The sequence below is a fragment of the Aquarana catesbeiana genome, linkage group LG02 (assembly GCF_042186555.1).
Source record: "Aquarana catesbeiana isolate 2022-GZ linkage group LG02, ASM4218655v1, whole genome shotgun sequence".
NCBI classification, from domain to species: Eukaryota; Metazoa; Chordata; class Amphibia; order Anura; family Ranidae; genus Aquarana; species Aquarana catesbeiana.
The window spans coordinates 178,801,665-178,828,436 of NC_133325.1; the positions used below are offsets into that span (position 1 = coordinate 178,801,665).

Here is a 26,772-nt window from a genome sequence, read left to right on the forward strand (position 1 = left end):
AGACCCATTCTGGATTTAAGGAATCTGAACCGATTCCTAAGTATTCAGTCCTTCCGCATGGAATCAATTCGGACAGTAGTCTCCACCCTGCAGGGAGGAGAATTTCTGGCATCGATAGACATCAGAGATGCATATCTGCATGTGCCCATTTTTCCTGCTCATCAGAAGTTTCTGCGCTTCAAGATAGGAGGGCGCCATTTCCAGTTTGTGGCTCTGCCTTTTGGGATAGCCACTGCACCTTGAGTGTTCACAAAGGTCTTGGCCCCTCCTCTGGCCAGATTAAGGACTCAGGGTATAGCTGTCATAGCATACCTAGACGACCTGCTACTGATAGACCGGTCGGTAGCCGCCTTGAACGGGAACTTGAGAACCACAGTCAAGTATCTGGAACACCTAGGTTGGATCCTCAACCTAGAAAAGTCTTTCCTAAAACCAGTAAGAAGACTGGAGTATTTAGGTCTGATCATAGATACAAGCCAGGAGAAAGTATTTCTACCTCAGGCAAAGATCACTGCTTTAAGGGAGCTGATTCTGGCAGTCAGGACCAAGAAGGGTCCTTCTGTCTGCCTTTGTATGAGGCTGCTAGGGAAGATGGTGTCTTCATTCGAAGCAGTTCCTTATGCTCCATTCCATTCAAGACTACTGCAACACAGTATTCTGTCGGCCTGGAACAAGAAGGTTCAGGCGTTAGACTTTCCAATGCACCTGTCGCATGCGGTGCTTCAGAGCCTCAATTGGTGGCTCATACCCAAAAACCTGCAGAAGGGAAAATTCTTTCTACCGGTTACCTGGACGGTGGTAACAGATGCCAGTCTGTCAGGTTGGGGAGCAGTTCTGGAACAGTCTGCGGTTAGGGGGTATGGTCCAAGACAGAGAGGACCTTACCCATCAACATTCTGGAGATCCGGGCAGCCTAGCCCTAAAAGCCTGGACTATCAGGCTACAGGGTTGCCCGGTCAGGATCCAGTCCGACAATGCCACAGCAGTGGCTTATGTCAATCATCAGGGAGGCACCCGGAGCCGAGCTGCTCAAAAGGAGGTGAACCAGATCTTAGTCTGGGCTGAGATGCATGTGCCATGCATATCGGCAGTTTTCATTCCAGGGATAGAGAACTGGCAGGCGGACTATCTAAGTCGCCAGCAGTTACTTCCAGGGGAATGGTCTCTGCATCCCGACGTCTTTTGGGCCATATGCCAAAGATGGAGAGTTCCAGATGTAGATCTCTTTGCATCCCGATTCAACAAAAAGATAGATTTGTGGCAAGGACGAAAGATCCTCTTGCATGCGGGACGGATGCGTTGGTGATTCCGTGGCATCGGCTCTCACTGATTTATGCATTCCCTCCTATTCTGCTACTGCCGCCACTTCTTCGCAGGATCAGGAAGGAAAGGAAGTCAGTACTTCTGGTGGCCCCCGCTTGGCCCAGAAGGACGTGGTATGCGGAAATAGTAAGGATGACGGTGGGTTCCCCGTGCACACTACCGGTACGCCCAGACCTGTTATCTCAAGGTCCAGTGTTCCATCCTGCCTTACAAACGCTAAATTTGACGGTTTGGCTATTGAGACCCACATTCTGAAGAGTCGTGGGATTTCAGGTCCTGTGATAGCTACCTTGATCGATGCAAGGAAGCCAGCTTCCAGAATGATTTATCATAGAGTCTGGAAAGCTTATGTAACCTGGTGTGAATCCAGGGGTTGGCATCCCAGGAAATATGTGATAGGTAGAATTCTTGATTTTCTACAATCGGGTTTAGAGATGAAGCTGGCCTTGAGTACCATCAAGGGCCAGGTCTCGGCCTTATCAGTATTATTTCAACGGCCACTTGTTTCGCATTCTTTTGTCCGAAACTTTATACAGGGGGTGACGTGTCTTAATCCTCCGGTAAACCCCTGGGACTTGAACTTGGTCCTGGCTGTGTTACAGAAACAGCCTTTTGAACCAATAAGTCAGATTCCTTTGGTCTTGTTGACAAGGAAGTTAATTTTTCTGGTAGCCATCTCTTCTGCTAGAAGAGTTTCAGAATTAGCAGCCCTTTCCTGTAAGGAGCCTTATTTGATTGTTCACAAGGATAGAGTGGTACTGCGCCCTCATTCTAGTTTTTTTACCAAAGGTGGTTTCTGATTTTCATTTAAACCAAGACATTGTTCTGCCTTCCATCTGTTCTCCGGAAGAGAGCTCACTACATTCGTTGGATGTAGTAAGAGCAGTCAGGGCCTATCTCGAGGCAACTGCTCAGATTCGCAAAACGGATGTTTTGTTCGTGCTGCCAGAGGGTCCCAATGGAGTACAGGCAGCGTCAAAAGCTACCATTTCTAAATGGATTCGTCAGTTGATTATTCAGGCTTACGGTTTGAAACACAAGATTCCTCCGTTTCAGATCAGGGCACATTCCACAAGGGCTATTGGTGCTTCTTGGGCAGTGCATCACCAGGCCTCTATGGCTCAAATCTGTAAGGCCACAACCTGGTTTTCAGTCCATACATTCACCAGATTCTATCAGGTGGATGTGAGAAGACATGAGGATATCGCCTTTGGGCGTAGTGTGCTGCAGGCAGCAGTACAGGGTCCTCAGGTCTGATCCACCCTACTTGGTCGTGGTTCCCCCCCCCCCTCAGATAGCATTGCTCTGGGACATCCCATCAGTAATTACTGTGGCTCTGTTTTCCGTGATGTTCGAGAAAGAAAATAGGATTTTTAAAGACAGCTTACCTGTAAAATCCTTTTCTTTCGATGGACATCATGGGACACAGAGGTCTTCTAATACACTATATTGCTTGGCTACAAAACTGAGGTATCCCTGCAAGGAGAGGGATTATATATGGGGTTGAACTTTCTGATAGGGTGTGCCAGTGTCCAATCACCAGTGATACCCTATATAACACATCAGTAATTACTGTGGCTCTGTGTCCCGTGATGTCCATCGAAAGAAAAGGATTTTACAGGTAAGCTGGCTTAAAAAATCCTTTTTTTTTTTTTTTTTTCTTTTCGAAATTGTCGGTCTTTTTTTGTTTATAGCGTAAAAAATAAAAACCGCAGAGGTGATCAGATACCAGCAAAAGGAAGCTCTATTTGTGGGGAAAAAAAGTATGTAAATTTTGTTTGGGTGCAACGTCGCATGACCGTGCAATTGTCAGTTAAAGCCACGCAGTGCCGTATTGCAAAAAATGCTCTGGTCATTAAGAGGGTAAAACATTCCGGGGCTGAAGTGGTTAAATTATAATCTAGCAAGGCAGGTAATGGCATAGTTTGCAGCTCCCTTATTTTATGAGTACCCTGGTCTGTTTGGAAGGATATTGCAGTTATTTCTTCTCATTTAAATTGCTTAATTTTCTTAGTATTTACAGGAACACACTGAAACATGGTGCTTTTAGAGAAGTCGTGCTATTACTTCCAGTATTTAGAGTGCTCAGTTTTACATCTAGGGCCTGGTTACCTTGGCTTTTTCCTGTTTGCCATTATACATGAATGTTGCCCATTGTATAGCTACAATTTTTGTGTTGTCTTTAAATTGTTATGGATTTGTTACAATCTAGTAATAACGAATATTATTTTCTGTACCATGTAGATTTGCCAGCTCCAATGTGGTGAAGACCTATATTTTGCTGCTGAAGACCTATCAGCAAAATGGCTCTCATACCAACCATTGTGTGGTGAAGATGTTGCACCGTATTGCTTATGACTTGAAAATGGAGGCGCTGCTTTTTCAGCTTTCTGTTTTCTGTGTTTTTAATCGTATCCTCAATGACCCTGTAGCTAGTGCCTACAAGGTAAGGCATTTGAAAGATTTTTAGTCAGTAGACATAAGTGAACACCCAGGGGACATCTGAATGCAATTTGAGGATCACATTTGAGATCTTTACCTCCAGTATGGTGAACTAGACGGCTTTTAGCCATTTAAATGACCAGCCTCTGCTTTTATTGTTCATGACTTACTTTGGCTGTATGTTCAGGGAGTAGACCCTAGAGGCCTATGCTGACAATATGGTGTTGCTTTACTAAAACTGGAGAATGCAAAATCTGGCACTGCTCTGCATAGAAACCAGTCAGGTTTTTTTTGTCCAAGCTTAATTGAACAAGCTGAAGTTAGAAGCTACCATGCACAGCTGCACCAGATTTTGTATTTTCCAGTTTTAGCAAATCAACCCCTATGTGACTCAGTGAGGCCTCTAAATTTATGGCCCTTTTGTAAATGTGATGCCATAATAAAGTTATTGTCTTTCACAAATACTATTCAGGAACTTTGTCATTTGCTGTTAAATGAGTTTTGTGGTCACAGCATATACTTTCATTTATAACATCAGCATTGTAATAGCAATAGAAGCAATGGCTATTATTGACAATAAAATGTTCTAAGCCCTGGCGCTGTTCTTTCGAGATCTCCCAAAGGCTGAAAGGTCCCCCAAACCTGAGCAGCTGACCAAACACTGTAAATGGATAACAAAATATAAAGATAAGAGGTAGCGCTTCAGAGTACATCTGGGGACTGTAGATCAAGTGACCCTGGTACCAAAGAAAGTCACCGTATACTTGTAGGAATATAGTTCCAATGTTTATTAATCACTGGTGAAATGTAACAAATGGGCTCAGCGTTCCACTCCACCAACAGCGTCATTCTGTTTGTGGAGTGGAACTCTGAGCACCAGTGATTACTAAAAATTGAAACTATATTTCTTGCAGTACATGGTGACTTTCTTTGGTACAAGGGTCACTTGATCTACAGTTCCCAGGTATACTTTGAAGCGCAACCTCTTGTCTTTATATTATTGACAATCCAATATAAGCTTACTTGAAAAATCTCTTGTCATGTTGTGAGTGCTGCCTTTCTACTAGCCATCTTTCCCTGATTGCTTTGCAGCTTCTCCTCTGCGGTTTACTTTCAATTTCTAAGGACTATATATCCCATAGTACCTTACTGCCCCCGAGCTGTGAATCCTTTACTGCCTCTGCCTTCTACAATTCCTGCTGTTTGCACATCTGTGGTTCAGAAGGCAGGTTGTGACACAGCAATGCCCACTTGCAGGGCATAGTGGATTTGGATCAAAGAATACAAGCAAACAGTAGCACACACACCCCCCCCCCCCCTCCCATTGGTTGGTCGGTGGGCGGGTACACTTGCACCATCTATGCAGGTCTTCACCGGCGGCATCCCTTGCTCCTCAGCAGCAGCTACTGCTTTCCCTTCCTCTGCTCTCCACGGGCATTGGCAGCTTCCGTTTCCCCCCTCCTTAGCAGCCAATCGGGAGTCTTCTCTTTTTGGCCAATCGGAAAACGGGTCTCAGACCTGCTGCTGATTGGCCAGATTGAGGATCCGTGTTACAACAGCGAATACTAATTCGCTGTTGTAACACCTGAGTGGGCTCATGGCACAATGCTCTGCGCTCCGAGCCCACTCTATTTTGAAGCCTATTAGAGACTATGGCTCTAATCGGGTGCTTCAAAAAACACCCCCACCTCTGTAATTCATGCGCCCAGCGTTCTGAAAGGGGCCGGATGCATGAATAGAGGGTGGCATGAATCTATCTATCATTCATATAGGGGGTGGCATCCGGGTGCCCCTAATGGACGGGCTGCCACTGCAAGGAAATGTGTGGGATTCTCACAACCATTCAGGTTAATGGAAGTAGGCTTAAAATAATTGAATTTCAAACTGGAAATGAATATATGATTTTATATTTTGACCATAGATACAATTTAAAACAATAGTACTGATGGGGGTTTTCCCCCTTCTGTTTTGCAGGAACTAGTAGCATTTTCTAAATTTATCCTGAATAAGTTCTTTGCCCTTTCTGCTACAAACAACAAGGCCTATGTAGAGCTCCTTTTTTGGAAAAATACTACTGTAATTCGAGAGATGACAGAGGGTTACCGCCAGCCTGGTGAGGAAGAAAGGTGAGGTTATAGCAGGGTGAATAGAGCTGTAGGAGTACAACACATTTTATACAATAGTCATGTTCTAATGGTCAACATTTTCCTTATTCAGTGATAATACTCGAAAACGTATAAAATGGACACCAGCGGAGGAGGAGGAACTTCGATCCTTGTACTTTCAGTATAAAGAGATTGAAGGTAAATGGCCCTCATGTTATTGTTTTTATCATGTTTTCAAATAGATTGTGCTTAAGCACTGCCCTAAAAAATGAATCATATCTTAAATTCCTAATGAAAAATCGCATTGCATCGCCTGGTATGTGAGGGTATCTAGACCTTTATAGCTGTATATTTGCAGTGTAAATCTAAGGCACTGCTATTTTTGGGAGATTTAGAGTGAGATTTGTCGATTTCACTACTGTGCTGTTTACTGCTTTCCTTGCTGGAGGCTCTGACAAAGCCCTGCCATTGCCAAGGTTTCCCCCTCCATACAGAAACTGCAGTATAATGGTAGGTGGATAAAGGAAATCAGTCAGTGCAGCAGGCCATGTGCAATATTTGTGTTTAATCCTTTGCCCTCTGCCAGTCTTTTGGGCACAGTTTTCAGAGCTCAATTCCTCTTTAATTACTATATACTTTTCACATAAGTGATTTGGATAATGAAAAACCTTTTCAATACAAACCTTGCGCAATATTTTAAATACACAACTGCATACTGCATTTATTATGAGCATCTTTTACTGATTTGAGAAAGGAATAAAATAGAAAGAATCTGTCTCATGACCGGCTGTGTTTCTGCCCTATCAAAGTGCACTTGTCTTTTTTGCCTACCATGCCACCACTGAGTATATCTTCTATTACCCTCCCCAGAAGCATATTTACCTTGCCCATGGCCGCCAGTTGTTTACATACTGTGCTGGCAGATGTTTTGTATGCAGGCGCAGTGCTGCTGGCTCTGTGCTTTTATTACATGGGAAGGGGAGTCTCAAAAGGGAATTGTACACTTAGAGATTCCATACAGTGCCACGAGAGGAGAAGAGGTCTAATTGGACACTAAATGGAACTGACGTCAGTGGCCATTTCGGCTGAGGGAACTTTTAAATAAGGGGCCCACGTCACTTTAGCATGCTTCTGGCGAGTGGCAAGGACAGAAACCCAATTGTGAGGAAGAGTGTAAAGTTTAGAGAAAGGTTCTTATGGAGTAAGGACAAATCAGGGCAGGCTTCTTGGTCATTGCTGATGCCTCCAGTGTTTGGGGTGAAGACGTGGTGCCAGTGGGAGGTGCTATGTCATTTTAAAAACCTCTTCTTAAAGAGTGCTACTCCCATCCTCTGGTAACGCATTTGCTGAATTGAATGCAGTAGTTTACATTTATGCACCCCTGTGCATATACTGAATTTATCTACAGTATGTAACTGTGCCAAAGACTGTTTGCTTGTTTTCTGCTGCACAATAACATGGACTTGTATATAAAATAATGTGCATTCTATAAAGTGTGTGGCTGGTTACTTTCAACTCAAGGTACCTAACTTAGGTCCCACCTATATGTACACTTTGGAAGGTAAGAATACTATATGGGGGGGGCTTGGCTAGTTTAACTCAGAGGTGTGGGGCTCAAAAAGTTTACTTGGAATTTGTTTGGAACTTTGTTCGGGTACTTTTTGATTAATTAAAATATAACATTACAGGTGCTGATGTTGTGGACAGTATCTTGGCAAACCTGAAGCCTGGATCTCGAACTAGGAAACAAATTATTAACCATCTTGTGCAGATGGGACTTGCTGACAGTGCAAAGGATTTCAAAAAAGAAGTGTAAGTATTAATTTCTTATTCTGTGCATCTGATGGTAAGATACTTTGATTTCCTCATATATTCCATAAGCATTCACTTACTCATTCCTAGACAGTTTTATGCTCCAGCAGGTGTGTTTTTTACGCTAATGACGTCTAATGCTTGGGTAGATACACTTTTAGGCATCTGATGAGCTTTCTGTGTATTTTACAGCCTTGATAACATCAGTTTATATGTATGAAAAATGTATATCGGAAATAATTTGCGGCCACCACAAAAAAAAAATCTTAAATGATTTTTGTTTTTGCATCTTTGCAGTAAGGGAACTCGAATTGTGCTCTGGACAGAAGATCAGGAGATGGAACTTCAGAGACTTTTTGAGGAGTTTCAAGGAACAGATGGTAAATCCAATATTTTTGTTATATTAATAATGTAATCATTTATTCCATTGTTTGTTTAAAGTTAAGTTTACACATTTCATAATGAAAGAGATTTGATATATTGCAAGACAATGCAAAACATGTAAATGATCCTTTTGCCTGGATCAAGTGGAGTGTTTATCAGTTCCTAAATTCCTTCCAGCCTTCAGGAGCCAACTCCTGTACCAAGCCAAAATAGGTCTGGCTATAGAGAATAATGATCCTGTCCTCACTTTGGTGAGTTGATGTTACTCCATGTGGCCTAATTCTGTTTTCTGTTTAGTATATGCTAGAAGAAGGGCATAAACTGAAAAATGAAATTCTGTGTGTGGTCTGGTTTGGTGTGGGATAAGGATACTTCACGTTGCATTTATTGTTCAGTTTCACACCCTTCTTTTTTTCATATCGTTATTGTGAAGGCAAAAAGACAGGAGAGCTGGATCCAATTAAAAGTATAGTCACATTTACTTACTACAAATAAAAACGCACTTACATCACAGCAGCTCTGTGTCAGTGTAGGGTAGAAAACAAATTAGAAACCCTGGATGGCCGCACTTCCGTGAAAAAAAGCACCTTTATTGTAGAAAAAAGTTTACAGGTCACATCAAGGTGGATACATAGGACAATTCCAAGCTAACGCGTTTCACATCAGATGCTTACTTATAGCTGAGGAAAAGATTATTGCAACTAAAGCATATATCGAAGGGTAGGTAATGAAAGTGCACATGTAGCACCTGGTGATTAAACTCTGAACCGAGCAATGAAAAACCACACCTCCAAATGCTCATAAGTTGAATTAACCAAATAGTGTCCAGACACAACAATTAAAAAGCATCAAAAAGTCAGAAAATCTTGTCTATATAGAAAATAGAAATTAGAAAAGCTGAATTAAAAAACCCATTGTACCGATGTATAAAATGAGTCTGGACAAATGCAAAAGAGCAGCACATTACTTAGAATGAGTGTTCAATCGACAATACATATGGTTTAAAATATTATTGTAACATTTGTGAACTAGATACACCTAAATATATAAGACCCATTATAAATGTATCCATTATGCAGAACAACATTTAGTATCACATGCGCTGAGTAAAAATTCTTTGCGAGTCACATTGACACTCCAGGAAAACCCCCTATGAGTATACTAAATGCCCCGTATTAAGTTTTACAATGGAACTAGCCAAAAATAAACTGTGATGACAGGATTTTCCTATTAATGTTCTATCACAAAGTATTTAAACTCAGGGGTATACTGGAATGTGAATGTAGACAACAAACTCGAACAATTGACTGAAATCTGTCAAAATTATAAGGCAAAAACATGTGTATATTAACCCCGGAGTGATACCACATGCCAAAAAGGAATATTTAACAAAGTCAAATTGGCCGCAATCTTATCGATATTAGAAATTCATAAAACAACAAAATGCGGTATAGAGGATTAAGACATATTAATATTGTAGTGTTTCAACTCAGAACATAGGAAACCGAGATACAAAAAACTGGAAGATAACAAGCCAAAAACAAAAAAGCAAAAAAAAAAACCACACAAAAACAAAACCAAAAGAACAAGAAACAAGATTCCGGTATCTGTATACATGGAACGCAGCTCCTAGGAGTAAAGGGTGGTAGTCTATGTACTATAGTATATGGTTGCTGCATTAAAGGAGTGAGAAGTCTCACTTCACGTGCTGCAACACCTCACTGCTAGAAATCCAAAAACCAACACCAAAAAATTCTGATCAATGTCATTTTCTAAAGCATTGGTGAAATGCATCATAAATGATGCCATAATAAGAAAACGCCGCTCTGAAGTTAACAAACAAGACCCTAGTTTCTATTTAAAAGGGTCCAAAAGCTGAAGTCTTTGTTGGAGACCAAAAATATATATATCTACAATTCCCAGATCACAGACTAGGCGATTAGCCTACACTGTGTCAGTGTAGGCTAATAGAGAGCAGAATATATTCCAAGGCAAGGGCTGTATGTTGCAGCAGTGGAAAGTGATCCCAGAGACAGCTCAAGAGAGACCCGCCAGCTGGTATTCACCCTGTATAGAGTCTGCCATCACCGTTCTGCCTTGTGGTGCACTCCACATCTGATGGTGACGGGTGGTGTGTGGTAACGCATTTCAAAGAAGTTTCTTCTTTTCAAACCAAGCTGCAGGGTCCCTGTTCTTTCCTTTGCCCTTTGAAACTGTGCATACTGATTGCCCATCTTCACTAAAGACTGGAAGCTGAAGTGAACTGTGCGCTGTGGTGGTTGGTTTTATAATCTCCTTGTTATCGGGGTCATTTTTTTGAGACTGAATTCACACGAAGTGATATTTTGACATGCTGCAGGGAAAGAAAAGAGGGTGAGCTACAGAAAAAAAGGGGAAAAAAGGTACCAAAAGCTAGCAAAAAATAATTCCCTGTGCAAATCATACCTGACTTTCACCTAGGCTAGTTCCTAACACTGCCACGGTAATATGTACTGTAAACAGGATAGAGCTGCACTTCAACAGCACTCAAGCTAAACCTGTCGTGAGAGGAATATGAGGGCTCCTATTGCTAACCTTCTGAAAAAAATAGCGGCCTCGCTGTTATGCTGACCCTCTGTGGTACTTTCAAAATGGCTGAGCAAGTACAAATATGGAGATTGAGCATGAAAAGCATTAAGTCACAACTACTTATATGTATAATTGTTTTGGATCAGTGACTTAAAATAATGAAACAAGAGGATGTCAGGATAAGAGCCTAGCAATCAGCATTTTACATCTACTAAATTACTATGTCCATAAAGATTATCCTCCTTGTCAACTCAAACTGAACCTGTGGCTTGTTCATGCAGGCAAGTCTGCACATATTTATCTTCCCTTTGTTCCACTGTTGCCCTGTTTGGTTGCAAGGAGTTCAGTGTAAAGCCCGATACACACTAAGGAGCCTTTCACACGGACGGCTATTCTGCCGCAGTTAAAAGCATGTTTTTTTTTTTCTGTGAAATTCAAGACACCAGGCACTGCGATCAGCTGCATTTGTACAGTGCGATTAGCTGCGGTTGCGTTTTAGCTGCGGTTTGCCATTTCCATAGCAACCCGACAGGGTACCAACTCATATTAAATGGGGATCCGACTTGGATCCCCGCCAATACCAGGCACTGTGTTTGTTATGAATCTTGAGGGGGAACTCCATGCCAAATTTTAAATAAAAAACCGGCATGGGTTCCCCTCCAAGAGCATACCAGGCCCTTTGGTCTGGTATGGATTCCAAGGGGCACCCCCTACGCCGAAAAAACGGCACGGGGTTCCCCCAAAAATCCATACCACACCCTTGTCCGAGCACGCAGCCCGGTCGGTCAGGAAAGGGGATGGGGACAAGTGAGCGCCCCCCTCTCCTTAACCGTACCAGGCCGCATGCCCTCAACATGGGGGGTTGGTGCTTTGGGGCAAGGGGGGAGCCCTGCGGGCCCCCCCACCCCAAAGCACCTCGTCCCCATGTTGATGAGGACAAGGGCCTCTTCCCGACAACCCCAACCCCAAAGTACCTCGTCCCCGGATCCCCGTGCTTGTCGCTCATTGGGAAAGGAAAGAACATTTTTCCTTTCCCGATGAGCGAGCCAGCTCGGCACCGTTATCCGCAGCTGACACAGTGCACTGCGGTTATGTGCGGATAGCTGCGCTAAATCGCTCCTGGATGCAGTCAATTCTGTTTTTTCTATCCGCACAAAACCGCATGTAATCAAAACGTAGCTAAACGCAGTGTGTGAACGGGGCCACAGGAAAGCATTGTGTGCGTTTTATCTGCGGTAGAAAATGCAGCTAAAAGCACATTTCTGTCCGTACGTGTGAAAGGGGCCCTTATAGCTCTGGTCGGAGCTGCTGTACGAACGGTTTGTTGTTAGTGCAGCGATCTCACCCACTGAGCTGTTGTGTTCTGACTGGAAGACAGCCCCCCACCAGAACACTCTCTGGTCAGCCACTGGCTGAGAGCGCTGATCGGGACCCTGTCGGCTACTGGTTTTCCAGCATGCTTGTCCGACAGAAGCCTGACTGGCTGATGTACACACGGGCCAAATGTCAGACGTTTTTTATTGAACCGAACTATGTCTTCTGACATTCTGCCCATGTGTACTAAGCTTTAGCGTCATATCCCAGGACACATTAGTGTTACAGAGGTACCACTATCCTTCCATTTTTTTATTTTTTTAAGGTTGGGTGACAGGGTTGTGGTAACTTCTGACTTAGCCCAAAGTTAAAAACATGTTAAAGTGGACCTTCAGTCATTTTTTCCTCTTTTCATCTGTTAAATCTTCTGCTCTTGTTGTTTTAACTTTGTATAGTAAAACATTTTTTTTTCTGTCAGTAAATGCCTTTATACTGCCCACTTCCTGTTTCTTGTCTGGTAAAAAGCCTAGGCTTTTGACATCATGCACAGCCCTCTCCCTCTCACTCTTGTGAGAGTTTGCAGGAAGGGAGGGGGGATAAGTCCTAGGAGGGCCAATGAGAGCTGCAGAGCTGGAGGTGTGCCTCTGTGTGTCTGTGTACATCCAGGAAGTGAACAGGCAGCAGCTTCAGCTGCCCACAATTAAAACTGATGCAGCCAGACTCAATGGAGAGAGATTTCTGTAGCATGTTTGGGAAGTACAGAATCACAGTATATATAAAATATTATGCCAAGTGGTTGGAGGGAAGCTTCAGTATGACAAAGGTGTTTTTATTACTAATTATGTGAGCAGACTGCAGTTCCTCTTTAAACTTGTAGGGTAAATTTTAACACAAACGGCATCAGATGGTGTAAAGGAAAGCTCTCATTGGAGACATTTACTAAAACTAGAAGATACAGAATCTGGAGCAGCTGTGCATAGTAACCGATCAGCTGCTAGATTGTTCAGTTAAAGGATAAGTTCACCTTTTAACAAAAAATAAATACATATTTTTGCAGGTAAAAGGTGTGCTTTTACTATTTTTTGTTTTAGGAGCCTGGAAAGCATTGCACCCACGATCAGCAGATCACCGATGCAGTGCAGTTTTCCTGTAGACTGTCAGTATAAGGCAGTTTAACACTGCCAGGATGAACCAATGAACTAACCCCAGTGCTCAACAGCACCCTGGTAGTTCATTGAGAACTACAAGCCGACATTCGCAAAGGCTGTCGGGACTTGTCATTTACCCATTCACAGAACACTGTGAATAGATGATGCGGCTGAGCGGAGCATTTTTTTTTTTTTTTTTTTTTGCGGGGGGAGAGGATCCCCTGCTTGCTGCCAAAACGGGGGATTAGGGGGTTGCAGGGGTCGATATATTTGTTATATATTATTATATATTAAACCCAGAATATGGGTGTAACATGTTACAAAAGGTGAACTTATCCTATAAGCTTTGAAAATGAAAACTAAAAGCTAATTGGTTGCCATGCACAGCTGCTCTGGATTCTGGCTGCTCCGTGTTACCATACCCCCCCAGTTATGCTCTAATAGGATAAATGGTTAGTTACAATGATTAGATTTTAGTACAGGTAGACTTTTACATTTTTTAATCCACAGAGAAATGTGTATTTTCATTCTGAATAAGCAAAAGTTGTAGTGTTTACCTTTTTTATATGCAAGAGGTCTTTTTCTTTATCATACATCATGGGACACAGAGCCTTAAAGTGGATGTAAACCCGAAAAAAAACAATTTTTCTTTTTGATATCATACTGTAGAGTATAAGATTTCCTATCATTTGAGCCCAGTCTTGCCACACAGAGTTAATCCATCTCTGAGCAATTCTCTTTTATTGTTCAGTGACACAAATCTTGACTGAGAAAAACTTTGTCAATTACTCCCCTTTGCTGTGAGTGACAGGTGATTTACATCTGGTGCATTAGCCTAAGAGACCTGCAGTATTTTTTAATTCCCTCCCCCACTCCTTTCTTCAGCTGCTCTGCAAGGATTGGCTGTTCCACACCTCAGCATGATTTGGCATGCTGAAGTCATGTGGTTACTTTCCTGTCTTTTCACTGGATGTTAGAGATCATAGCAGAAGTTCAGCAGAAGTTCAGTGTTACAAATACACAGGAGAAATGCATGTTGACAAGGGGAGTGTAGAGGTGGACGGGGAATCTACTGACATCACGACTCCACCCCCCCGAGCTCCAGACAACAGACCCACCCACAGAATATGCATTTTTTCGGGTCTAATAACAGACAAAGGGGAGACATTTGATAGGTAAGGATACATGCAGGAGGTATGTATATCCTTATAGATAACCCCTATGGCAGTAGTTTAGAAAGGATGACATTGGGTTTACATCCACTTTAAGGAATTACTTAATGGGTTATAGGCCACCTTCAGGTGATGGACACTGGTATACCCAATCCAGGAAGTTCACTCCCTATATAACCCCTCCTCCTTCCAGGAGCACATCAGTTTTTTCGACAATGTCTAAGGTGTTAGTCACAAGTGAACATGTGCTCTGAGGAGCTCCAGGGGGATCCATGCTGGATTTAAATAGCCTCCATAGACCAGATCCATCCAAAGTGCCACTGAGGCCAAAGTGGATAGTACCTGGGCCTCGTATCAGAAGCACGAGGTTTTGCCTGTAACGCCTCTTTGTAGAGGCTGGACCCAGGGCTTAGGTCATGCTTCATTACCTAAAGCTTTCCTGGTGGGGGTGCTTTTACGGGTCCAAGGGAGTGGAACCCTGTTATTAAGGGACCCGGTCCTTGAAGGTTTGCTAAACGCAGCCCACTGTTATGGGTGAAGGTTGGATTGTCTGTTAATTCAGCAAAATTTTGCAGCGGGGATAGGGTAAGGGAAGAAACTTAGGAACTAAAAGTCCACCTATGCTTTCTTCTATTAGGGAAAAAATGTTGTCATGCCTTAATTCTCCACTAGAGGGAGTCTATGCACATACCTTAATCTCACTGTAAAGCTCAGTCTCTGCGTGGCCGCAGCAGCGTGTGCAGGGGGATTTTTTTTTCTCAGGTAAAGAAATCTGCAAAAATGCTTTCTTTCCCCCCCCCCCCCCCCCCCCCGAAGGGACCGGAGGGCTAGGGGGAACATCAGCGGTGTACACCCTTGCATTAAACCACCCCCCTACCCCCCCCCCCCCCCCCCCGCCACCACGGGGGTTGCAGAGGTCCCAATGTTACTATTGCTGTTATGCCCCGTACACACGGTCGGATTTTCCGATGGAAAATGTCCGATCGGAGCGTGTTGTCAGAAATTCCGACCGTGTGTGGGCTCCATCGGACATTTTCCATCGGATTTTCCGACACACAAAGTTGGAGAGCAGGAGATAAAATTTTCCGACAACAAAATCCGTTGTCGGAAATTCCGATCGTGTGTACACAAATCCGACGGACAAAGTGCCACGCATGCTCAGAATAAATAAAGGGATGAAAGCTATTGGCCACTGCCCCGTTTATAGTCCCGACGTACGTGTTTTACGTCACCGCGTTCAGAACGATCGGATTTTCCGACAACTTTGTGTGACCGTGTGTATGCAAGACAAGTTTGGGCCAACATCCGTCGGAAAAAATCCTAGGATTTTGTTGTCGGAATGTCCGAACAAAGTCCGACCGTGTGTACGCCCTATTACTGTTGTTTTTTTCCTTGCATGCTGGTGACAGGGCTCTGCCTCTTCCACCCCCTCCCCCTCGTGTTGACCCGAAAGCCGCCACGCATTTGTTAAAATGAAACGGGTCGGGTTTATTGAGAGGGCGGGCCTAAGCGCAGCGCCGTGCAACATCCACGAGGATGCACGGCAGGCAAAGATAAAAAACACAGCTGGGACAGTCTCTCCTCGGCTGATGAGGAGGAAACAAGCAGCCTGCACACAGGGACACAGGAGCTGTGGGGCATGTGAGGGTGGCAAACTGGCATTTCTAATACAGGAAGGACACTTTTTTCCCAGCACTAGGCTGAACTTAATAGCGGCTTTACTGTCATGACTATGTTCAGCGATTAAGTGCAGTTGTATAGTACCTCTGTTTTTGTGCTTAGGACTATGCCTGCCAGAAAAGACACCACAAAGACCAAAAAGGTACCAAAGGTTTCACCCCCATGCGCTAGGATCTCGAGTCGCATTTCCACGCTGTCATCTTCGCCTGAATTACCAATTATAGCAAGCCAGGGTGAGCCATTGAAACAAATTGATGGTGCAACTGCTTCTCACATCTCAGCCCCTGTATACGTGACTGAAGATATTCTTTCCTCCACCCTGCAGGGTCTGGAAGGAAGATTAGCGGCTTTAATCCCATCCTCCATTCAAATGGTTAGGAAGCGTGCTAGATCCCCCTCCCCCACTTCAGACCCTTTGCAGGGGGAACAGTGGGCACAGAATGAGGTGTTACCCTCAGGCAATCAGGTAGAAAAACAAACCGATGATTCCTCTGCAGAGGAAACAACGGTAGATGAACCTTTTTCAGCCTCACAATCTGAGAAATTGCTGATACAATCTTACGGAGATGGTTCGTTCTACTTTCATGCTACCCCTAACGGAGTCTCCTGAAAGCTCGGTTTCTTCCTTGGGTTCCTTAAAACCTTCTCAGCTTTTGCATGCGTTTCCTGTCCATGCATTACTAGAACAGCTTATTTTTGCTTAATGGGATCACCCGGATAAGCATTTTCTCCCTCCAAAGAGATTTTCAGTTCTCTATCCCCTGGAGGAGAAATTCACCAAAAAATGTAAAGTACCAGCAGTTGACGCTGTGATTTCCAGTGTGAATAAAAGCCTAACTTGTCCAGTATACAATGCACAAATGCTTAAGGATCCAACAGATAAACAGTTGGAATCCCTGTTAAAATCTACTTTTTCCTTCGCTAGTGCCGTTATTTAGCCTGCAGTCGCTGCAATAGGCATCAGTCAATCCCTAAAGGACCAATTTAGACAGGCTCTTAAAGAGGTTCCTGCGCAACAAGCCCGGGAATTGGCTGAACTACCAAAAGCATTATGCTTTGCTATAGATGCCATTAAAGATTCTGTTCACCAGGCGTCCTGCCTTACCCTTGTGTAGAATCCTGTGGTTAAAAAAATTGCTCAGTCGAAGCACCATGTAAAAACCTCCTAACTGGGTTCCCTTTTCATGGGGAGCGGCTATTTGGGGAAGATTTGGACAAATATATCCAAACAATTTCTAGTAGGAAAAGTACTCTTTTGCCAGTCAAAAGAAAGTATAACCGTTCTTCATTCAAACGGGCTCTTTCCCCTGCGCCAGGGGCTTCCGCCTCTAGGCAGTGGCGACGGCCTCTGCCGTCAGACTCTAGAGGAAAACCTCAGGGTCAGACCCAGGCTCAAAAGAAGTCCTGGGGTCGGAAACCTGCAAAGCAGAATCCTAAAGCCTCATCGTGATGAGGCAACCCCCCTCACCAAGGTGGGGGGAAGACTTCTGCAGTTATCAGAAGTCTGGCAAGAGGAAATTCAGGACAGATGGGTCATCTCCATGGTAACGTTGGGGTACAAGCTGGAATTTCGGGACTTTCCACCGTCTCGTTTCCTGAGGTCAAGCATTCCCAAAGATCCAGAGAAAAGACAATCTTTGTTTCAGGCACTGGACCGATTAATATCTCAAGGGGTGATTATACAGTTCCCCACAAAAGAGCAAGGTTTGGGGTTTTATACAAATCTTTTTATGGTACCAAAACCATATGGAGATGTCAGACCCATTCTAGATCTAAAAAAAATCGAGATCAATTCCTGAAGATCGGCTCCTTTCGCATAGAAACGATCAGGTCAGTAGTTTCTATCCTTCTAGGAAGCGAACTTCTGGCATCTATCAATATCAGGGATGCATATCTGCATGTTCCTGTATTTCCCGCTCACCAAAAGTTTCTGCGGTTCAAATTTGTAGCCCTGCCCTTCGGGCTAGCTACAGCAGCCCGGGTGTTCATAAACGTGCTGGCCCCACCTCTAGCCAGGTTAAGGGCACAGGGCATAACAGTCGTGGCGTACCTAGACGATCTATTGCTAATAGACTAGTCGGTGGCTCGTTTGAAGCAAAGCGTACGCATTACAACCAGTTACCTGGAAAATTTGGGTTGGATTCTCAACCTAGAGGAATCTTCCTTAATACCGCTAAAAAGGCTGGAGTACTTTGGTCTGATCATAGACACATAGTCCAGGAAAAGGTGTTCTTGCCTCAGGCAAAGATCAACTCCATAAGAGAGCTAGTGCGGATGGTCGGGTCAAAAGGTGATCCCTCCATTCGCCTTTGCATGAGGTTGCTAGGAACCATGGTGGCTTCATTCAAAGCGGTTCCCTATGCCCAGTTCCATTCAAGACTGTTGCAAAACAGTATCCTCTCTGCTTGGAACAAAACGATTCAAGCTTTAGACTTGCCAATGCGGCTGTCCCCAAGGGTGTCCCAAAGCCTCAGTTGGTGGTTACTAACTCAGTCTGCTGAAAGGAAAATCCTTCAGACCAGTTATCTGGAAAGTGAAACAACAGATGCCAGCCTTTCAGGATGGAGAGCAGTACTAGAAGAGACAACTGTCCAGGGACAGTGGTCAAGAGCCGAAAGAACCTTGCCCATCAATATCCTAGAGATTCGAGCAGTGCGTCTGGCTCTAAAGGCCTGGACTTTCAGGTTACAGGATTGTCCTGTCAGGATCCAATCCGACAATGCTACAGCGGTGGCCTATATCAATCACCAAGGGGACACCAAGAGTCTCTCAGCGCAGAGAGAGGTGAACCATATTCTAACTTGGGCAGAAAGGAATGTTCCGTGTCTATCGCCAGTCTTCATTCCAGGAGTAGAGAATTGGCAGGCGGACTACTTGAGTCGCCAGCAGTTATTCCCAGGGTAATGGTCTCTTCACCTCAACATTTTTAGGGCTGTTTGCCAAAGATGGGGACTCCGGGCGTAGATCTTCTAGCGTCCAGATTCAACATGAAGTTAGTCAACTTTGTAGCCAAAACAAGGGATCCACTCGCATGCGGAGCAGATGCGTTGGTGACCCCGTGGGATCAGTTCTCGCTGATCTATGCATTCCCCCCCTATTCAGTTGCTGCCTCGACTTCTTTGCAGGATCAAGCTGGAAAGAAAGCCGGTAATTCTGGTGGCACCAGCATGGTCCAGAAGGTCATGGTATGCAGAAATCGTAAAGATGGCAGTGGAGGGCCCATGGACCCTCCCACTGCGGCCAGATCTGCTCTCACAGGGACCGATATTCCATCCTACCTTACGGTCTCTAAATTTAACGGCTTGGCTATTGAAACCCACATTCTAAAGAAATGTGGGCTTTCCGGGTCAGTTATCTCTACCCTGATTAATGCAAGAAAGCCAGCTTCCAGAACTATATATTATAGGGTCTGGAGTGCTCAAGTTTCCTGGTGTGAATCCAAGGGTTGGCACCCTCGGAGATATATCATAGGCAGAATTCTTTCCTTTCTACAATTAGGGGTAAAAATGAAATTGGCCTTGAGTACTATTAAAGGCCAGGTCTCAGCTTTATCGGTCTTATTTCAAAGACCACTTGCTAAACATTCTTTAGTCTGGGGTTTTATGCAAGGGGTGATGTGGCTTAATCCGCCAGTCAAACCTCCCTTGAACCCTTGGGACTTGAACTTAGTTGTGTCTGTGTTACAAAAACAGCCATTTGAACCGACACAACATATTCCCTTAGTCCTTCTGACAAGGAAGTTGGTATTTTTGGTTGCTTTATCTTCAGCCAGGAGGGTTTCAGAATTGGCTTCTCTTTCTTGTAAAGAGCCATATTTGATTTTTCATGAGGAGAGAGTGGTGTTACGCCCTCGTCCAGACTTTTTGCCAAAAGTGGTTTCAGGTTTTCACCTGAACCAAGATATTGTCCTGCCATCGTTTTTTCCAAAACCATGTTCCAGGGAAGAAAAGTCACTACATTGTCTTGATGTGGTGAGAGCAGTGAAAATCTATTTAAAGGCAACGGCTCAGATTCTTATTTATTCTGCCAGAGGGTTCTAAGAAGGACAAGCAGCGTCAAAATCCACTGTTGCTAAGTGGATTCGGCAAGTTAAAATTCAAACTTACAATTTAAGGTGTAAGATTCCCCCTTTTCAAGTTAAGGCGCACTCTACCAGGGCAGTTAGTGCTTCTTGGGCAGTGCGTCACCGAGCCTCCATGGCTCAGATCTGTAAGGCCGCAACTTGGTCTTCAGTGCATACATTCACAAAATTTTATCAAGTGGATGTAAGGAGGTATGAGGATATCGCCTTCGGGCGCAGTGTGCTGCAGGCAGTATAGGTCCTCAAGTCTGGGGGTACCCTGTGGGTTGTGTCACCCTCCCCTCAAGTATCATTGCTATGGGACGTAAAAATACTTTTCTTGGAGTACATCATGGGACACAGAGGTCCCTCCCCTCTTTTTGGGATTTAAGTATATTGCTTTGCTACAAAAACTGATGTGCTCCTGGAAGGAGGAGGGGTTATATAGGGAGTGAACTTCCTGGATTGGGTATACCAGTGTCCATCACCTGAAGGTGGCCTATAACCCATTAAGTAATTACTTAAGGCACTGTGTCCCATGATGTACTCCAAGAAAAGGATTTTACAGGTAAGCTGTTATAAAAATCCTATTTTTGTAAACCATAGTTAGGTTGAAAAAAGTACATGTTTAACCAGTAAAAAAAAAAAAAAACTCTATATACAGGGCCCTCTGATTCCTGTTGTATTAAACCGTATTGTAATAGTACTGTCTGCCCTAATGTTGTAAAGTGCTGCATAAACTGTTAGCGCTATATAAATCCTGTATTATTATTATAATAATACACAACTCTATGCCCACAGTTCTTTATACCTATGAAACATGGTCCAGTTTGCCTCAGCAGAAGAAATAAAAATACTTTGTGATCCCCCAGGAGGCAATTGGATATTCCCTGGATCAACACTCTATTGTTACCTATGAATGTTAATATCCAGTTAGAATTTGTGCATTTGGAAATGCATCCAGTTCTTTTTTTAAAACAATCTGCTGACCTGGCCTGAACTAGTTCTTGAGGCAGTCAGTTCTACATTTTCACTATTACCGTGAGGAAAGTTTCCATATGTGGAGGTTAAATCTTTTTTTTTTTTTTTTTTTTTCCCAGCGGTAAAGAGTGCCCCTTTGTCCTCTGTGATGACCTGAAAGTAAATGACTGTACATCAAGTTGACTATATGGATCACTTCTGTATTTATACATGGTGATCATATCCCCCTTTAATCTCCACTTCTCAAGAAAGAATACATTCAGTTCCTCTAATTTTTCCTCATAGCTGAGCTCCTCCGTGCCTCTTATCAGTTTGGTTGCCCTTCTCTGCATTTTCTCCAGTTCTCAGGTATCCTTTTTATGAACCGGTGTCCAAAACTGAACTGCATATTCCAGATGAGGTCTTGCTAATGATTTGTATAGGGCAAAATTATATCTCTCTCTCTGGAGTCCATACCTCTCTTAATACAAGAATTTTGCTCGCTTTAGAAACCGCAGCTTGGCATTGCATGATATTATTAAGCTTATGATGTACCAGAACACCCAGATCCTTTTCCACCATAGGTTCCCCCCCCCCATTATGTATGATGCATGCATATTCTTAGCCCCCAAGTGCATGATTACATTTATCAACATTAAACCTCATCTACCACATCGTGGCCTTGTCACACGTAACGTTATTGTTTTATTGCAGATACTCTGGGGAATATCATGAAGCATATTACAGCAAAACGTTCCAAAGCCAGAATTATAGAAAAACTAATAAGCATGGGCCTCGTGTCTGACCGGAAAGAACTTTATAAGAAGAGGAAGAGAAAAGGAAAATCTGGCATAGTATGTGGATCCAGCCGGATCTATGTTTCTTACCTGTCTATACATACGTGTCTGCACACAATTATGAGAACTCTGAAATATATCTATATTTATAAAACATTAATTACAAACATGTTTTTCTCTGCAAGTAGAGATTTTAAAAACGGAAGTTGTGTTATTTGGGTAGACCATGTGACATTTGCCAACACCCCCCCCCCCCCCCCCCAAAATACCTTCCCAAGCCCCATCTCCATCCAGCGATGTGCACCAGAGCCTCGACTGTCCCGGGTCTCCCCCTCCTCATTGACTGAGACAGCAGCAGGAGCAAATCTACAGTCAGTGAGCCAATGAGAAGAGCGCGGGGGGGTGGGGGGGGGGGTGGACTGAGCTGCACTGTGTGTGAATGGACACACAGAGCAGCAACTCTGGAACTAGCCTGCTCTCATGCTCACTTAGCAAGCTGTGGGTGCACTTGGCAGTAGGGAGGGGCCAGGAGCACCAATGGGGAACCTGAGAAGAGGAGAATCGGGGCCAGGTAAGTATGACATATTTGTTATTTCTAATAAAAAAAAATTCTGCCTAATACTTTAAAGTGGTTCTAAAGGCTGAAGGTTTTTACCTTCATGAATTCTATTCATGAAGGTAAAAAACCTTCAGTGTGCAGCTCCCCCTGCAGGCCGCCCTTATACTCAACTGAGCCTGATCTCAATCTATCGATGAGCACGAGAGCAGAAGCTCTTCTGGGTCGCTGCCTGCTCATTGGCTGAGACACGGCTTCCGCTGCTGTCAATTACAGCCAGTGAGGAGGGAGCAGGGGGTGGGACTGAGCCATACTCCGTATCTCAGACGTGGCTCGAGAGTGAACACGCACAAGTGCTCCCAGAGCAAAGCGTCTTGCTTTGGGGGCACTCAGCAGGGGGGAGGGGCCAGTACAAGCAGTTTAATTGAACAAGCTTAAGTTAGAAGCTGATTGGCTACCATGCAAAATGTCACCAGATTTTGCACTCTTCAGTTTTTTCGCCCCCATAGTGTTTTTCCAAGGACTTGGACTTTCCAAGGACCACCCAGGAAAGTATGTTTTGGGGTTTTCTGATCATTTTTATTTATTCGAATCATCAAAGTAACAGTGTTTTGCCCTATTAGGGTTTATTTAACGTAACAGTGAGCATAAATGTCTCTCTGCCTTTTTTTGTTTTTTTGTTGCACAGTTCTATTTATTTCTACCTTCAGGGCCCATTCACACTATGGGGGAGATTTACAAAATTTGCTGCACCTGTGCATAGTAACCAATTAATTTCTAGGTTTTAGGCACCTATCACATGGGGCGGACTTCATCCAGCAGATCCACCCGCTCAGCGGGGGATCTCTCTGCTGAACCCCCCAAACAGGCAGATGACTGGTCCGTGTCCACACCGCTATGCAAAGTGGACACAGACACTGCCTGCTCTCCTCTATGGGGCAACAGATGGAAACTGACCACCTGTCCGTTTCTATGTGACTGTCCTCTCGATTCGGTACACAAGACAGATGGCGAACGTCTCCCCATCTATCTGTTTTTGGCAACCTGGATCGGATGCCAGCAGACACATATGTCCCCTGACGTTCCATTGAGAGCAATGGATGGTCCGAACGAATCCGCCTGAAAAACGGACAGACGGACTTAATCGGAACGTTCATGTGAAAGTGGTTTTATTGTCAATGCTTATTGTCAATTAAACAAGCTGAAATTAGATGCGGATTGGTTACTATGCACAGCTGCACCAGATTCTGTGCATACCCGTTTTAGTAAATCTCCCCCATGTGCGGTGACTGGCAATTTTTTACATCTGATTAACGCCAGCCATTGCAGTGTCACAAAGAAAGCAATTCTCTTTTATGTGCCCCATTCACATCACAACACTGATGTAATGTTAGGTGTGAAAACTGCAGACATGAGATTACACTGCAGGTTACCTCATCGCTTTACAGTGTGATCTTGTGTAGAGACCATTAAGGGTGAATTTGTCACACTTAATAATGTTTAAAAAAAAAATACATTAAACACTGTGATGCATTGAAACAGCACTTCATACCACCCCTCACTGCTTGTTACAATGGACACTAGCCTGCACACAACAAAACATTTAAGCATGCAACTAATGTGAATAGGTCCTAAGAGAGAGCCTCTTAGCTGAACTGGTTCCATCAGTCACCCAACTAGACCTCTAGTCGGCTCACAGACTGTAGCTTGCTTAGCTCAGACTACTCCTGTCCTGCCACAATTTTCAACTTATGCTCAGACGTTATCTAGGCTTTGTTGCCCTGTCTGTTTAGGCCAATCAGGCCTAGACACATCCGTTCCCCTGTGTCAGCACTTGGGCTTTTTTGGCAGCACATAGCACTGACTGTCTGCAGTTGCTTAACTGCGGTATAGAAATGTAAGGTCACCGTCTCAGGCTGGCAGGGTGAACAGAGTTACAGGTATTTTTGGAGATAAAGTGTTCACTATATGCTGCTGTTCACTATATGGACCTTTTAATTGTTTATTTAACTTGGGCTTCAGCATTACCTTTGTGCTGAAAGACGTGGCTGCACTTCAGGTGGCATGCGAGGCCAATCCTGGAACCCACCTCCCAAACATGAATGCCGGCCAAGTGCTGCCGCTGCATGAAGGTGAAGCCGTGCCCCTGGTTCCCGCCCACCCCTCTTCCTGCTGGCATTGGCTGAGCGCTTCACTATCTGTGCAGGCTGGTTCCCACCCACTTATCTTACCACCTACCTCTCTTCCCGCTGGCATCAGCTCACTATCTGTGCAGGCAGGTTCCCACCCACTTATCTTCCTGCCCACCTCTCTTCCCGCTGGCATTGGCTTTACTATCTGTGCAGTAAGTGAGTCGGAGGGCAGGACGCCTCAAGTTAGACAGTGCACCTTTGGTAATCATGCATTTTTTTTCCCTTCTCCTCGGCAGCAGCAGTCTTGTATTCAGCCGACTCATGCCCAGGCTTTTATGATCAGTGTGCACCTGCTGTCTCTGTCCCTTCTCTCCCTAAGCAGCCACACAACTGGCTCAAGCTTAAGGGGAGACCATGTTGATTGTGGATTAAGTTTTTTGACAGGTTTTCTAAAAATATTACAGGCTTTGTAGGTACTACTGAAAGTAGCACTTACAAAGCCAGCTGTAAAGTATTTCTCACAAAGCCAGTTATAAAGGAATATTGCTTTATAGCTGACTTTGTGAGCAATGCTTTATAACTGGCTTTGTAAGTACTGCAAAGCCAGATATAAAGCAATACTCTTTTATATCTGGCTCTGTGAGTAATGCGTTATATCTGGCTTCCTGAGCAATGCTTAATAACTGACTTTGTGGGTACCCCTTTATATCTGGCTTTATGAGAAATACTTTCTATCTGGCTTTGCGAGTACGGTATTATAACTGGCTTTGTGAGTAATACTTTATAACTGCCTTTGTATTTCTCACAAAGCCAAATATATAATACCGTACTCACAAAGCCAGATAGAAAGTATTTCTCCCAAGCCAGATATAAAGCAATACTCTAGCTTTCTGAGCAACGCTTAATAACTAGCTTTGTGAGTACCCCTTTATATCTGGCATTATAAGTAATGCTTTATGACTGGTTTTGTGAGTAATGTTGTATATCTGGCTTTGAAGTACTCACAAAGCCAGTAATAAACCATTACTCATAAAGCCAGTCATTTACAGCACTAATTTGGTGCAGGAATTGGGGCTGATCTGAGGTATTAAGGTGTAGGAATTGGGACTGATCTAAGGTGTGGATGGACAGGAATTGGGACTGATCTGAGGTCTGATGGGGCAGTAATTGAGATTGATCTGAGGTGTGAAGGTGCAGAACTGATCTGAGGTGTGAAGGGGTAGGAATTGGGACGGATTAGAGGTGTGAAGGGGCAAATTCCTTATAAAATTTGTTTTGTCTGCTTTTAGTCTGAAGAAGAATTTCTACATGATCTTGGAGTAGATGAAAGAGATCTTGATGCTGAAGAGGAGGATGAGGAAGAAGAGGAGGACAGTGAAGAAGAGGAGGGACAGGAACGTGACAAACCACAACACATACCAAGAGAGTTGTTGGACAGAAGGAGTGGATCACTTGTGGATCGGAAGATACAAAATATTGTACAGAATTTACATCAGGAAGGTGAGAGCTGTTAAAGCAGAGTTCCAGGCAAAAATGTAACGCCTTTTAAAACCTAAGCACACCCCACCCCCCTTTCGTTCTTGGATATTTTTTTTTTTTTTTCATACCATTTTGGTATGTTTTCTTCAGGACTTCCGTACCGCAGTGATGTACGTGACTTCCACGGTTTTTCTTCTAGTCCTGTCAATTTTAGGAGGTGCTCCTAACCACAACTCGTTATGTGTATGAAAGACACCTGTCTACAGAATCTTTCTTAGGCCCCTTTCACACTGGCTTTGCGATCAGGACCGCCTGTCAGTTTTTCAGGCAGACCTGATCAGAACCTCTATTCAACCCTATGGAGCGGCGGATGTCAGCGGTGACCTGTCTGCTGACATCTGCCGATATGTGATCCTGTCCGTGAAATACAGATGGATGTGAGACCCTATCCATCCGTCTGAAGGATCGCATCGGATGTGATAAGATGAAAATAGACAGGCGGTCCTTTTTCATCCGATCTCCCCAAAGCGATGATAGGAGCTTGTGAATGATCTCAAAGCAGTTGGAACCACAGTCACTAAAACAAACCATTGGTGACACAATACGCCACCATGGATTGAAATCCTGCAGCGCTTGTAAGGTCCCCCTCCTCAAGAAGACATATTTACAGGCCCGTCTGAAGTTTGCCAATGAACTTCTAAATGATTCAGAGAAGGATCAGGAGAAAGTGCTGTGGTCAGATGAGACCCAAATTGAGCTCTTTGGCATTAACTCGCCGTGCCATGTTTAGAGGAAGAAAAATGCCAACTATGACCCTAAGAACACCTTCCCTACAGTCAG

General features: G+C 44.0%; 1 protein-coding gene across 4 annotated transcripts in view; it reads left to right on the top strand.

Moving 5' to 3' along the window:
• The window catches only part of TIMELESS (timeless circadian regulator), a 164,248-nt gene that overhangs the window by 107,172 nt on the left and 30,304 nt on the right, over positions 1-26,772 (top strand). For all 4 annotated transcript variants that reach the window (XM_073613929.1, XM_073613928.1, XM_073613930.1 and 1 more), the window contains exons 19-25: positions 3,568-3,769; positions 5,740-5,891; positions 5,983-6,068; positions 7,559-7,682; positions 7,980-8,062; positions 21,683-21,822; positions 25,743-25,953. In XM_073613929.1, the coding sequence (XP_073470030.1) occupies positions 3,568-3,769; positions 5,740-5,891; positions 5,983-6,068; positions 7,559-7,682; positions 7,980-8,062; positions 21,683-21,822; positions 25,743-25,953 (998 nt within the window). The remainder of the gene's footprint in view (positions 1-3,567; positions 3,770-5,739; positions 5,892-5,982; positions 6,069-7,558; positions 7,683-7,979; positions 8,063-21,682; positions 21,823-25,742; positions 25,954-26,772) is intronic.